Source organism: Cetorhinus maximus, chromosome 6 (genome assembly GCF_964194155.1).
Source record: "Cetorhinus maximus chromosome 6, sCetMax3.hap1.1, whole genome shotgun sequence".
NCBI classification, from domain to species: domain Eukaryota; kingdom Metazoa; phylum Chordata; class Chondrichthyes; order Lamniformes; family Cetorhinidae; genus Cetorhinus; species Cetorhinus maximus.
Genome location: NC_135884.1, coordinates 69,651,847 through 69,666,709, shown reverse-complemented (window position 1 = coordinate 69,666,709; position 14,863 = coordinate 69,651,847). Strand labels below are relative to the sequence as shown.

At 43.7% G+C, this 14,863-nt stretch overlaps 1 protein-coding gene across 1 annotated transcript in view; it reads right to left on the bottom strand.

Moving 5' to 3' along the window:
* The window catches only part of dnah1 (dynein, axonemal, heavy chain 1), a 532,475-nt gene that overhangs the window by 144,258 nt on the left and 373,354 nt on the right, over positions 1-14,863 (bottom strand). The window contains 2 exon segments of the mRNA XM_078543835.1: positions 5,203-5,411; positions 12,680-12,815. Of these exon segments, the coding sequence (XP_078399961.1) occupies positions 5,203-5,411; positions 12,680-12,815 (345 nt within the window).

Here is a 14,863-nt window from a genome sequence, read left to right as displayed (position 1 = left end):
TGGTGTGTGGCAATACCCTTTAAGAGTGTTCTGTACCACCTTATTTGCTTACAGCATTGTCACCAAAGTTGGGGACATCAGATATTGCATTGTTGAAGGCAAATTAAATTACTGAAAGAATAAATGGGCTCAGGAAGAAAGCTTTGAGAGAGAGAGAGGAGAAACCAGCTCCTGTGAATTTAACAGTGCGGCTTTGAACAAGGTTCCCTTATTTAAATTCTTTCATGGGATGTGGGCCTCACTAGCAAGAGCCCATTCCTAATTGCTCCTAAGAAGGTGGTGGTGAGCTGCTTTCTTGAAGCACTGCAGTCCATCTGGTGTAGGTATGTTCACAGTGCTATCAGGCAGACAGTTCCAGGATTTTGATCCAGCAACAGTGAAGGAACAGCGATATATTTCCAAGTAAGGATGGTGTGTGATTTGGAGGGGAACTTCCAAATACTCGTGTTCCCATGTGCCTGTTGCCTTTGTTCTTCTGGGTGGTAGAGGACACGGGTTTGGAAAGTTGATCAAGCAGGCTGCTTTGCCCTGAATGATATTGAGTTTCTCTTGTCGAAGCTGCACTCTCCTAACAGACTTTGGGGAGTCAGGAGGTGAGATGCTTGTCACAGAATTCCCAGCTTCTAACTTTCTCTTGCAGTCACAGTATTTATTTGGCAGGTCCAGTTAAATTTCTGGTCAATGGTAGCCCTCCCGCGGGATGTTGGTGGTGGGGGAATTAATGATGGTAATGTCATTTAATGTCAAGGGGAGATGGTTAGAGTCTCTCTTGTTGGTGATGGTCACTGCTTAACACTTGCCATTAGCCTAAGCCTGAATGTTGTTCAACTGTTGCTACATGGACTGCTCCATTATCTGTGTAGTTGCAAATGGAATGGGATAGTGTGCAATCATCAGTGAACATCTCCACTTCTGACCTTATGATGGATGGGCCAAGGACACTGCCCTGAGGAACTCTTGCAGTGATGTCCTGGGGCTGAGATGATTGGCCCCAAACAGCTGATTCCAGCAAGTGGAGAGTTTTTCCTGATTCCCATTGATTTCAATTTTGCTAGGGTTCCTTGATGTCATTCTTGGCCAAATGGTGCCTGATGTCAAGGGCAGTCTATCTCACCTAACCGTTGGAATTCAGCACTTTGGTACACCAAGGCTGTAACGAAGTCTGGAGCTGACTCATCCTGAACCCAAACTGAACATCAGTGAGCTGTTTTTGGTGAGTAAGTGCCGCTTTTAGTACTTTTGAAGCACCTTCCATCACTTTGCTAACGATTGAGAGAAGGTTGATAGGGCAGTAATTGGCTGGATGGGATTTACCATGCTTTTTGTGGACAATTTTGCATATTGTCAGGAAGATGCCAGTGTTTTAACTGTACTGGAACAGTTTGGTGAGGGGCACAGCTAGTCCTGGGGCATAAGCGTTCAGTATTACAGCCGGAATGTTTTAAAGGCCCAAAGCCTTTGCGGTATCCTGTGCATGCAGCCATTTCTTGATATCACATGGAGTGAATCAAATTGGTTGTAGACTAGCACCTGTGATGATGGGGACCTCAAGAGGAGGTAGAAATGAATCATCCATTTGGCACTTCTGGCTGAAGATTCTTCCAAATGCTTCAGCCTTGTCTTTTGCACTGATATGCTGGGCTCTGCCATCACTGAGGAAGGGAATGTTCTTGGAACTTCCTCCTCCCATTAGTTGTTTAATTGTCAACAACCTGGTTCACAATTGGATGGAGCAGGACTGAAAAGCTTTGAACTGATCTGTTGGCTTTGGGATTGCTTAGCTCTGCCTATAGCGTGCTGCTTCTGCTATTTAACAAACATATAGTCCTGTGTTGTAGCTTCATCAGATTCGCACTTTATTCTTGGGTATGCCAGGTGCTGCTCCAGGAATAGTCTCCTACTCATTGAAACCACGGTTGATTTCTTGGCTTGATGGCGATGATGGAGTGAGGGATATGCTAGGCCATGAGATTACTGATTTTGGTGGAGAACAATTCTGCTGCTGATGCCCAACAACACCTCATAGATGCACAGGTTTGAGCTGCTAGGTCTGCTCTGAATCTAGTCCATTTAGCATGATGTAGTGCCACACCACACAATGGAGCATGTCCTCAGTGTGAAGATAAGACTTTGTTTTCACAAGGACTGTCCAGTGGTCACTTCTATCAGCACTGTCATGGATAGATACATCTGAGATAGGTAGATTGATGAGGACAAATTCAAGTAGGCTTATCCCTATATGGGTCTTTCACCAACTGCCACAGGCCCAGTTTGGCACATATATTCTTCAGGACTTGGCCAGTCCAGTAAGTAGTGGTACTACTGAGCCAATCGTGGTGATGCGCATTGCAGTTTTTAAAAATTCATTCATGGGATGTGGGTATCGCTGGCTAGGCCAGCATTTATTGCCCATTGCTAATTGCCCTTGAGTACGTGGTGGTGAGCTGCCTTCTTGAACTGCTGCAGTCCATATGGTGTAGGTACACCCACAGTGTTGTTAGGAAGGGAGTTCCAGGATTTTGACCCAGATAGTGGCAATATATTTCCAAGTCAGGATGGTGAGTGGCTTGGAGGAAACTTGTGGTGTTCCCAAGTGTCTCCTGCCCTTGTCCTTCTAGATGGTAGTGGCTGTGGGTTTGGAAGGTGCTATCTGAGAAAGTTTGGTGAGTTCCTGCGGTGCATCTTATAGATGATACACACTGCTTCTACTGTGCTTTGGTGGTGGAGGGAGTGAATGTTTGTAGATGTGGTGCCAATCAAGCTGGCTGCTTTGTCCTGGATGGTGTAAAGTTTCTTGAGTGTGGAAGTGTGGGAGTGTGGGAGTTGCACTCATCCAGACAAATGGGGAGTATTCCATCACACTCCTGACTTGTGCCTTGTAGATAGTGGGCAGGCTTTGGGGAGTCAGGAGGCGAGTTACTCGCTGCAGGATTCCTAGCCTCTGACCTGCTCTTGTAGACACAGTATTTATATGGCTAGTCCAGTTCAGTTTCTGGTCAGTCATAACCCCCAGGATGTTGTTAGTGGGGAATTTAGCGATGATAATGCCATTGAATGTCAAAGAGCGACGGTTAGATTCTCTCTTGTTGGAGATGGTCATTGCCTGGCATTTGTCTGATGTGAATGTTACTTGCCACTTGTCAGCCCAAGTCCGGGTATTGTCCAGGTCTTGTTGCATTTGGACACGGACTGCTTCCCCACACAGAGTACACTCTGTGCCTTTGCTATCCTCAGTGCTTCTTCCATGTGATATTCAACATGGAGGGATACTGATTCTTCAGTAGTGGGAGAGCAGTAGGTGGTAATCAGCAGGAGATTTCCTTGTTTGACCTGATGCCATGGGATTCTGTGGGGTCCAGAATCAATGTTGACAATTCCAAGGGCTACTCCCTCCTGACTGTATATCACTGTGTTGCCTGCTCTGGTGGGTCTATTGTGGCAGTGGGATTTCCTTCCTTAAAGAACATTAGTGAACCAGACAGGTTTTCATGTCAATCTGATAGTTTCATGTTTGTGATTTCTAAGCCTAGCTCTTTACAGTGGATTAATTAATTGAATTGAGTTTACATTCCTCCAGCAGCTGTGGTGGGATTTGAACTCATATCTGCAGAGCATAAATCCAGGTCTCTGGATTACTAGTCTAGTGACATTATCACTATGCAACCATTCCACAATGCAAGCAATCCCAGGAATCGCTGATTGTTCGTGTAGACTTTGGTTCTGAAACTATGCGGGAGGTGATCCCTACTTCACTGAGTCCTCAGCTCCAGCCCCAGTCCCAGTCCCAGTCAACATGGCTGGGATATCCTGACTAATAGCCTGACATATCTGAGCCTCTTTCTGATGGAGTTGCAGCAGACATCTGCAGGAATTGTCTTCGTCTTCCTGAGCAGACAGTTTTATTTTTAAAATTTCAGTTCATGTTCTGTTGCCCTAAAATTTCTTCAGCAGTAATGTTATTTGAATGTCAGCAGTAACTTCATTGCTATAATATTAATGTTCCACTGTTAAACTAAATGTTAAAATGTTTTATCTAAGCACTTTAAACATTTTGGCCTTGAACTTATGCCATGTAGTATTGTTGAATGAACACTTAATACATTTGTATGAAATTTCATTACCAGCTGTTTTAACAGAAGGAGCAGTCATCAGTACCTGTACTCTAGAATTTTCTTCCAAATCTTTCCACCTTGTCATATTTCACCCCATTTTCAATAACATCAAAAGTTACTTCTTTCAACATGGTTTAGTTGACCATCCTCAAAGACCCTCTCAAACTTCTGCTCAATGTCTGTTGCCCCCAACTAAAATAAGAGCAAATTGCTATTCATTCAGCAATTTCACATTACGAGCATTTTATACTGATGTTGCATAGTTTAATTTTAAAGCCTTTACTTCCTCTCTACCTGACCTCTTTCATTGTCATTTTTTTTGCCTCTCCTAACCTTAGTTTTCTATTTTCACTCTTCTCTCTTTTACAAATTATTATTTATTGTTTGTATTCTATCATTTCCTCTATCTTATTTAATGTTTAATTTTAAATATTAATTTTACTGTCTCTTCATAGACTTGCCTCTCCACCCCACTTAATGAGGACCCAAACATTCATAAAATGTGGCTCCTGACTAGCTGAAAGCCTGATTCAAAGGCTGGGTTAATAAACAGTAAACTCTCAAAACATTAACTGTGGCTTAGTTGTGTCACTGAAGCGACAAGATTGATCTTTTGAGACATTTTCTGTATGAAGTTGCTTAACGAGTTTGTCAGTTAGTCAATGGAGGAGCAACCCTGAATCAAATTACATCAGCAATTAGGGATGGGCAATAAATGCTGGCCTACCCAGCGACATCCACATCCCATGAATGAATAAAAAAAGTCCCCATCCCTGCACCAAACCTTATTCTTCAATTGAGACAGTAAGTTGCTGTCAGACAGCTCAGTGCCCACCTACTGAATGTTGATCAAAATCTACCCAAGCTCCCTTCCTTTGAAAACACATACTGCTTTCACTTGAGCCAAGATGAGAACAGAGCTTGTCTATCTTCTGGGCAAGTTAATGTATAGAGCTTGACACAGCAACAGCAGAAAACAGAATACAAAAGATTAATCAGGAAGAATGGACTTGTCACTTGACTCATGCATTTTTCAAAACTTAAGAGATGAGAACAATCTGATTTGGAAGGCATAACCAGGAAAACCTACCTCATGCACAGTACAGTATGAATGTTACTGCGTACACCTTTTGTGTATGCAGCCATCATATTGGCCTTGGTTGGCTGCTGCCCTAGGTCCTGAACAACTGGTTTCATTGCATTGAAGATTTCCTCCTGTTCATCAAAGATGTATAAATTTGGAACATCTCCTGAGTTCAGGATGTTGTTGACATCCTCTAAAAATGACTCATCTTTGATCTATGGAAATACAAATGACAAAAGTCAGGCTATGTCAGTCAAAAACTGTTTTAAAATTTTTCTTTTTGTCATTAGTTGTGGTGATTAAATTCGCCCAATCTGAGTTATCATTCAAAGGCAGAAATAACTTGGCTTGCCAATATAATTGCATGAATGCTTAAAGTGCATGTATCAAATTTTTGTCCTTTCTATTTTAAATAGGTTTGCTTTGGAGGAATTTGACAGAAGCACCATAAATGCTGCTAAGGCAATGTTGTCAACAGTACTTTCGAACGTATGGCTAAATTTAACTTCTGGAACCCCAAGGTATGAAGCTGTACATAAAAAGCTAATTTACAAATACTAGCCTAGAAATTACTGTTTGCAATATTTGCATACCAAAACATTGAAATATCTGGTTTAACTGTTGTGTTGAAATACAGATACAGGAATAAAATATTTACACACAAATTCTTAAAACATTCACCTCACAGTCTTTTGAGGCAATAATTTTCAATTAGATTAATTAGATGTATTTCACAGCCAATTTCTCAAGAATAATTCCAATTTGGGACAATTTTCTCTAATTATACATACTTGTGTGTATAATTATGTTTATTATTTTACTTTACATTTTTGATTTTCATCAGCACAAAGTTTAAAAAACTGCAGGTAACTTTGGATTTATCCCCTCCAAGTATCCTGTATTCCAGCAGAAATGTGCAACATCTGTAAACATGGGCAATGAGCTTATAATACTTTGGTCATGGCAATGTAAATAGCAAGAATTTGGAGATTGCTACTGAAAAGACTGCACTCATGTTCCTACTGAATTAAAATTGTTCACATTGATAACTATCTTTTCCAACAGTTTTGTCAATTCATAATTCAAATAAGAATTCTGCTTCACCATAGACCCATGCCCCCTGTGAGGAATGTGACCACATGCTTCCTAGAAAGTCTAAATATGTATCATCCAGTAACTACTATTTTCTCAAAGAACACCTTAATAATCATTTTTGCATAGTGGGGCTAATTTTCATGTATAGGTGTAACTCAGTCTGAAATGGTTAACAATGCTGACATCACGCCAAAATGATAGGGTGAAACATTGGAATCATTTGTGCCTTTTTTTGGGCTCTATAAGTATCTTTAGAAATCCAATGTGCGTGCATATTTTAGAGACAACTTGCACCAGATGCCACATTGGTGAGGGTAGTAGCGTGTGCAGTGAATGGCCATAAAAAGTATGCAGAGCTGGCAAATCATGATGTCAAACTCCGTGCATTGGTGATTTGACACCATTGGTGCCATGTTGGTGCTCAATGCTCCATCTCATGCCCTCTCTTAATCTTGTACCAGCTGAACACATTCAGAAGTGGAAAGGACCTCCCACCACAAAATAAACATTTCTAAGCAAATTTATAAATTAAACCATGCCATATTGAATACTAATCACTCTCATGTATTCTCTCAATCGCTGTCTTCCATGTGACTTTGCTTGCTTTATTTTTTCTAAGCAGTGCTGCCCTGGTAACTGCTACATAAATAGCGGTAGACTGCTGACTTTCACTGTAGGAGACTGAAAATGACCTCGAGTAACGACCCCAAGCAACTGTGAACTTAGAAGACCTGACTGTGGATTGCAACATCTCAGCATGAGTGGCAGCAGTCTGAGCTGGCTGGTTGACAGACAGCAGCTAGGGCACCAGCAAAGTTGCAGTAGTGGGAGACTGAATGACGTTTTCCTGAGAGTGGACAGGAGGTTTGTGCTCCATGAAGCTACTGCTGCATCCCCAAGATGGCACCTCACCGTCCTAGTAATCCACTGGAGGACAGTTTGCTGGATTGCTGTGATACCCTGCAAGCCCCTTTGAACACCGGTAACTGCAGCCATGGAACAGCAGCAAGCTGACATTGCATGTCAGTAATCTTCCACTGTCAGCTTCCATTACAGGATGCTTGTGCATCAGCCATGAGACGCTGCACTATAATTGGGTCCACATATGTGCAAATGGAGTTAGCCCCCACTTCCATGCTGGAAAAGATGGCTCCAAGCTTTGCACAATGCCCTGTACCAAGTTGGTGCTGGATTCCTCCATCCTCCTTGACATTGACAGAAGGCTTTCTGCAGGCTTCCCAATGCAATAAATATTTTGTTTTGCAAGAAAAGCAAAATACTGCAGTTGCTGGAGATCTGAAAAACTTGGAAAAACTCAGCAGGTCTGGCAGCATCTGTGGAGAGAGAAACAGAGTTAATGTTTCCAATCCAATATGACTCTTCTTCAGAACTGGAATTCCACAGACACTGCCAGACCTGCTGAAGTTTTCCAGTACTTACTGTTTTAATTTTGTTTTACAAACCTATCGGCATTTCTCTCTGGGTTACCCCACTGAAGTGTCCATTTGTGGCCTCTGCAGCTGAACTTGTGTGTGACCTCAGTGGCTGGAGAGCTGGCACCTGCACCATCCTTCCCCATGCTCTGGCTGCAGGCCACACATACCCAATGCAGATCCCACCTCTACGCTATCCTCTAAATTAGGTGCAATGAGAATATCTGAGCTCGTGGTTGCCAATTGACAGTGCATCTTCATCAGCAGTGTCTTCTTGCTGATCCTGCACTGCCTGTCCAGTTGCACATTTTGATTATGTGAAAGGAGAAAGGCACAGTGTAAGCCGGTAGTGTGAGGAGCAATGGAGGGTGGTGGCGGGGTGGGGGGTGTTTCGTGGTGAAAATTGAGGTGCATATATTTAGACCATCCGCACCTTAAAAATCAGAATAGAGTGTATGATGAGGATGAGTTGCGGTGTGTGAGGAGGATGATTAGGTTTCAGCATTGCTGTTGGTCACGGCCTCAGCAATGGCCGATATTAGCCTGGATCATTTCCCTCACAGGGATTAAAATATGGAGGTGCGCCTGTCCCACTCCAGTTGTGTACCAGCTTGTACTGCAAGAGAGTTGGAAGTGTCAGTGAGTGTCGTGCAATCTGTCTGGGTGATGTGGCTGTCATAATTCAACAGCTGGCAGTGTGTACAACCTGTGAGATGTGGGTGTGAGGCTTATAGCAGTTATAATTGTATGAGGGTGCAATGAAGCATATGAATGTCAGATAGGAGTCCTGAGTCATAGGGATATTAGTAAGTGAGTAATGCAGGTGTGGTGATTTAAGCAGTGTCTGAGGGTAGCAGTTGGTGGGATATAGGATAGAAATCCAAAGGCAATACACTACATATACTGGTTCTCCTTTCTATCCTGCTTGTTACATCGTCAAAGAACTCGAATAAATTTGTGAAACATGATTTCCCTTTTATAAAACCAGGAGAGAATATCAGAAAGTAATACCAGGGTGCACGGAATGCTGGGAGAGGCAGATAAGACTAAAATAGAGAATAGTAAGTTAATAGATGGAGTCGAAGTAAGGGAGCAAATAATGAAGTCTAAAACAGGTTAACACTGCATGTATGTGAATGCAAGGAGTATAGTAAATAAGACTGGGGAGTTACAGGTGCAGATTGCCATGTGGAAATATGATGTTGTGGTGATAATAGAGACCTGGCTCAAGGAAGGGCAGAACTGGGTGTTAAATATTCCCAGGTACAAGGTGTTCAGAAAAGATAGGAAAGGAGGAGGGGTGGCGGTATTGGTTAAGGAGACCATTGCAGTGCTGGAGAAAGAGGATGTCCCAAAGGCTTCAGGGACAGAATCAATTTGGCTAGAGCTAAGGAACAAAAAGGGTGCAATTACATTGCTCGGTATAGTCTATAGACCGCCAACTGGTGAGAATGACGTAGAACAAATCTGCAAGGAAATTGCAGAAAGATGCAAGCATTAAAAAGTAGTTATAATGGGGGATTTTAATTACCCGAATGTAGACTGGGGCAGTGGTAGTGTAAAGGGCGGAGATGGGCACAAGTTCCTAGATTGTGTTCAGGAAAATTTTCTACAGCAGTATGTGTCCAATTCCGGTTCATGGAAATGAGGTGTGCCAAGTAGATCAAGTGTCAGTGGGGGAACATTTAGGTGACAGTGATCATTGTATTGTACGTTTTAGGATAATGACAGAAAAGGACGATAGGTAATCCAGAATAAGAATAATTAACTGGATGAGAGCCGACTTCAATGGGGCAAGAACGGAGCTGGGCCAGATAGACTGGAACGAAAGATTGGCAGGAAAAACTGTAGCTGAATAATGGGTTACCTTCAAAAAAGAACTGGCTTAGGCACAATCAAGGTATATTCCATTGAAAGGGAAAGGCAAACAAAACCAGAGCTCCCTGGATGAAAAAGGAGATAGAAATTAAGATAAAGAAGAAAAATGTGCTTATGACAGGTGTCAGGTAAAAAATACAATTGAGAACCAAGAGGAATAAAGAAGGTTTAGAGGGGAGGTGAAAAAGCATGCTATAAAAGTGAAGAGGGATTATGAGAAAAGACTGGCAGCCAACATAAAGGGAAATGCCAAAGTCTTCTATAGGCATATTAATAGTAAAAGGGTCGTAAAAGGGGGAGTAGGGCTGATTAGGGACCTAAAAGGGAATTTACACATGGACGAAGGGGCCATCGCTGAGGTATTAAATGAATACTTTGCACCCGTCTTTACCAAGGAGGTAGACGCTGCCCAGGCCATGGTGACAAATGAGGAAACTGTCACTTGAAGGGTTCAAAATTAATAAGGAGGAAGCGTTGAATAGACTGTTGGTACTTAAAATTGACAAAGGACCGGGACCGGACGAGATGCATCCAAGGATATTGAAGGACGTGAGAGTAGAAATTGTAGGGGTACTGGCCATAATTTTTCAATCTTCGTTAGACTCAGGGGAGGTGCAAGAGGACTGGAGAATTGCAAACATTACAACACTTTTTTGAACAAGGGTGTAAGGATAAGCCCAGCAATGACAGACCAATCAGTTTAACTTCAGTGGTGGGCAAGATTGTAGAAACAACTAGTTGGGATAGAATTAGTAGTCACATGGAAAAATATGGGTTGATAAGGAAGAGCCAGCATGGATTTCTAAAGGGGAAATGGTGTTTAACTAACTTGCTGGAATTTTTTGAAGAGGTAACAGAAAAGGTCGCTGAGGGTAATGCTGTTGATGTGGTGTACATGGACTTTCAAAAGGCATTTGATACAGTGCCACACAACAGACTTGTTGGAAAAGTTATTGCTCATGGAATAAAAGGGACAGTAGCAACGTGGATACAAAATTCACTGAAAAGTAGGAAGCAGAGAGTAATGGTCAATGAATATTTTTTGGGCTGGAGGAAGGTTTGTAGTGGAGTTCCCCAGGGACCCTTGCTTTTCCTGATGTATATTAATGATCTAGATTTTGATGTGCAGGGGACAATTTCAAAGTTTGCGGATGATACGAAGCTTGGGAGTGTTGTAAACTGTGAGGAGGACAGTGTAGAACTTCAAAAGGACATAGACAAGTTGGAGAAGTGGGCAGATAGGTGGCAGATGAAGTTCAATGTGGAGAAGTGTGAGGTGATGCATTTTGGTAGGAAGAACATGGACAGACAACATAAAATAAAGGATAAAATTTTGAAGGGGGCACAGGAGCAGAAAGACCTGTATGTATATGTTCATAGATCATTGAAGGTGGCAGGACAGGTGGAGGGAGCAGTTAATAAAGCATATAGTATCCTGGGCTTTATTAACAGGGGCATAGAATACAAGAGCAAGGAGATTATGTGAATTTATATAAGACACTCATTAGACCTCAGCTGGATATTGTGTACAGTTCTGGGTGCCACATTATAGGAAGGATGTGAACACATTGGAGAGAGTGCAGAAGAGGTTTGCAAGAATGTTTCCAGGGATGAGAAACTTCAGTTACGAAGATAGATTGGAGAGGTTGGGACTGTTCTTCTTGGAGAGAAGAAGGCTAAGAGGAGATTTGACAGAGATGTTCAAAATCATGAAGGGGCTGGACGGAGTATAGGAAGAGGGAGAGCAGCTCCCGCTCATAACAGGATAAAGAACGAGAGGGCACAGGTTTAAAATGATTTGCAAAAGAAGCAAATGTGACGTGAGAAAAAAAGTTTTCATACAACGAGTAGTTCGGGTCTGGAACGCACTGCCTGGAAGTGTGGTGGAGACAGTTCAATCGAGGAATTCAAGAGAGCATTAGATGATTATTTGAATAGAAACAATGTGCAGGGGTATGGGGAAAAGGCAAGGCAATGGCAGTAGGTCATAATGCTCATTTGGAGAGCCGGTGGGGACAGGATGGGCCGAATGGCCTCCTTCTGTGCCGTTAAAATTCTGAGATTCTGTGATTGTTTGTGATTAACTCTTATCAGTGATACTTTCTTAATTCCAAAACACTGTAACTGCTGCTGCTGAACAGGAACTCGGCTCCTACTCTATCTGCCGGTGCACGTGTGGTTTCTCCTGCCGCTGATGTCACTATTGTACATCTGCTCCCCACCGTTCTCTACTTCCTGCTCTCTCCCGTTTCCCACTGTCCACTTCCTTCCCCTCTCTTCACTGCTCCTTCCCACTCCCTTCACCACTTCCTTTACAGCTCCCTCTTGTTTCCCACTCCCTTTGCTGTTCCCTCCTACTTCCCATTTGCTCAGGGGGGAACAGTGAAGGAAGCAACCTGACTGGAGGGAAGATGAAGGGAACAGAGAGAGCAGGCAGCAGAAGGTAGGCAAAGGGAGGGAATGACTGAAGGAGTGGCCAAGGGAGTAGCGTACTGGGGGTGGGAGTGGAGGCAGGAGGTGCACAACAGGTGTGGGAGGGGCTGGCGAAGGGAGCAGTAGAGGAAGCGGGAGAGAGCAATGAGGGGAGTAGGAAGTGGGAGGGAGAGTTCAGGAAGTGGAAGAGAGCAGTGAAGGGAGCAGCGCAGAGAGCAGCAAGGAACTGGAGAAAACTGAAGGGAGGGGAGAAAGTGGCAAAGAGAGTAGGAGGAAGCACGAAGTAGGAGGGATAGGTGAAGAGAGCAGGATGAAGTGGGAAGTGAGAAAGCAGTTGGGAGTATGAGGTAGCTGCAAACAGAGGGAGAGTGCGGGAAGTGCGAGGGAGCAGCAGCAGAAGGCAGACAGTGTGGGTAGCAGAAAACGAGGGTGGGAGGGAGCAGCAAATGGGAAAGAACAGGGGGCAAAAGGGAGCGAGAACAGTACTGTGTTCTCTTCTCTCTTTGTTTGGTCTGCGAAATCTTCGATGCAGGCAGCTGCCGGATGAAGCTGTCAGTGACATCACAGACACTGCAACTGCATGTGTGGAGAGTGCACCTTCTGTATTTGAGGCGTTAGCAAACGCAACCATTCCAGAACGATACCTGTGTGTCTACAAAAAGGAAGGTGAGCTGTTGGTGCTGTATTCCCGCTTTCATCAGGATTCTTTTGATGTCTTCTCTCCATTCTGCTGGTCCATAATTTTTGGCAAGTTCAATTTGAAAACATTCAAATTCAGCCCTGGCAGAAAAAAGTGGATACTTGTTAAAATCACAATAAAAAAGATCTTTTAATTTCTCATATTGGCAAGTTGGCATATACGCAATTTCACTTTCAATTTACTTTACATAAATTCAGGGCAAGGAGACATGCAACAGTAAATACTCTGAAACCCACTTCAGTTGAAGTATAAGGAGTAGCAGGTTAAGGAGGTTGAGAGATAAGTGTTCTGCTTATCATGGACTTAATGTTGACTGGTACCATTCATAGAGGTGTGAGAGCATAATCCAAATTACATCACAACTATGAGTTCCGTTTAAGTAGTTTCCAACACTCCCAACTTGTTGAGAGCATCTTGCGTGATATCTGATCTCACATGCTTCTGCCTCAGGAAAACACTCTCACACATATTAAGAAAGAGTTAAGGAACATTATTAATGCAGTGCTGTCCCTTCTACCTCAGCAGTACTGTATTAAAACTAAAACACCACCATTGTAATAGAATTCTTTCATTACTGAGATAGCCTTGTCGCTGCAGTGGTGTTTTGCTTTGTCTCACTGTTCAAGAGAAATAAAGCAAAACCACGAATCTCACAGCTCAATGATCTGTGATGAGAGACCATAAAAGAAAAAATGATAAACAGTAAAAGAGAAGATTGAAAAAGTAGCTTTAAGCTGCACTAAGGATGTATTGCTGGTTCTAATTCCACAACAATGAACGCAGTAGTCAATTAGGAGCACAATCGTATATTCAGCAGACTCTTATTTACCACTATAGTTGAGGTGTGAGAGCATTCTCTGAGCCAAGATGAAGAAGGAAATAAAAAATCAATAGACTGCCACATCTATATAATGCCCATGCTGGAAATCTGAAATAAAAACAAAATGTTGGAAATATTCAGTAAATCAGGCAGCGTCTGTGGAGAGAGAAACAGAGTTAAAGGCCGGGATTTTCCATGCCCGTCAGCATTTGTCCTGTTCGGTGGCGTGAGCAGACAATATGGCGCGATCGGTTTCACAACACTGTGAAACCAGTTTGTGATTGTCCGCTCATCCCGCCAATGGCGGGCCACATTTCCTGCCATCAGTTGTCGGGAACCTCATTGTAATACATCAGCATATCATTTTAGGCCAGCCTGCTGGAATCGTCGCACCCCCCCATTCTGGGTCGTCCGCCCACGTCGGCAGGAAAACACGCTGACAGCACACAAGTGACCTGCACCTGACGGGCTGCACTTTGCTCGGGACTTCAAGGTTTGTTTGCCTTCCTTGCTTTGGTCAGCACTTGCAGTCATCAGTGCCAGGCTTCACAGACAGCACCACAACACTTTTAGGGGTGCTCACCTACCAGATCTCTACCTACCAGATCAGCCATATGCGGGTGGCTTTTCAATGGCTTCAGGGCTAGGTCTTGCTTGGGGGAAGGGAAGAAGTGGCTTCAGGCAAGGGAAGAGGCTGCAGGACAAGGGCTTTACTGGAGGAGGAGGGTAACCCAGGATGTGTGTGGGGGCACGTGTTGACCTATGCAAGTGGCCTCAAGATGGTGAGGGCTGAGGAGGCAATCTCCAGAGGAGATGAGGCCAGATGGACATGTGAGGGTATGTCTGTGAGAATGGGTGGTGATGTTTGTTGAGTTGGCAGTGATTGAGATGCCAGTGAATGTGTGATGGGCTTGATTGTGAGTTTAGAGTGATGAGATAGTTGCCATACCCTGGCTGCATGGATAAGAACATTCATCCTCTACTTGCATTGGATGGCCAACCTCTTCTGTGCAGCATTGGCACTGATCACCACTGCCACCGTCTCCCAAGCCTGGTTGGTCACGTCGCTGTCCATCCTGCGGCCAGAGCGGGGGCAGAAGTCATCGCGGCAGGCCTCCGTGGAGTCCAAAAAGTGTTCTAGTGACGCGTCACTAAACCTGGGGGCTGTGGTCTTTTTGCCTTTCATGGACATCTTCCCTCCTGGGCTGAAAGCACTGAGATGTGTGCACACATCTGGACTATAAATATGGTACTTGGCGTGATGAAGAGGTGAGGTGATGGCATGGCGGACGAATGAGAGCCCATCCA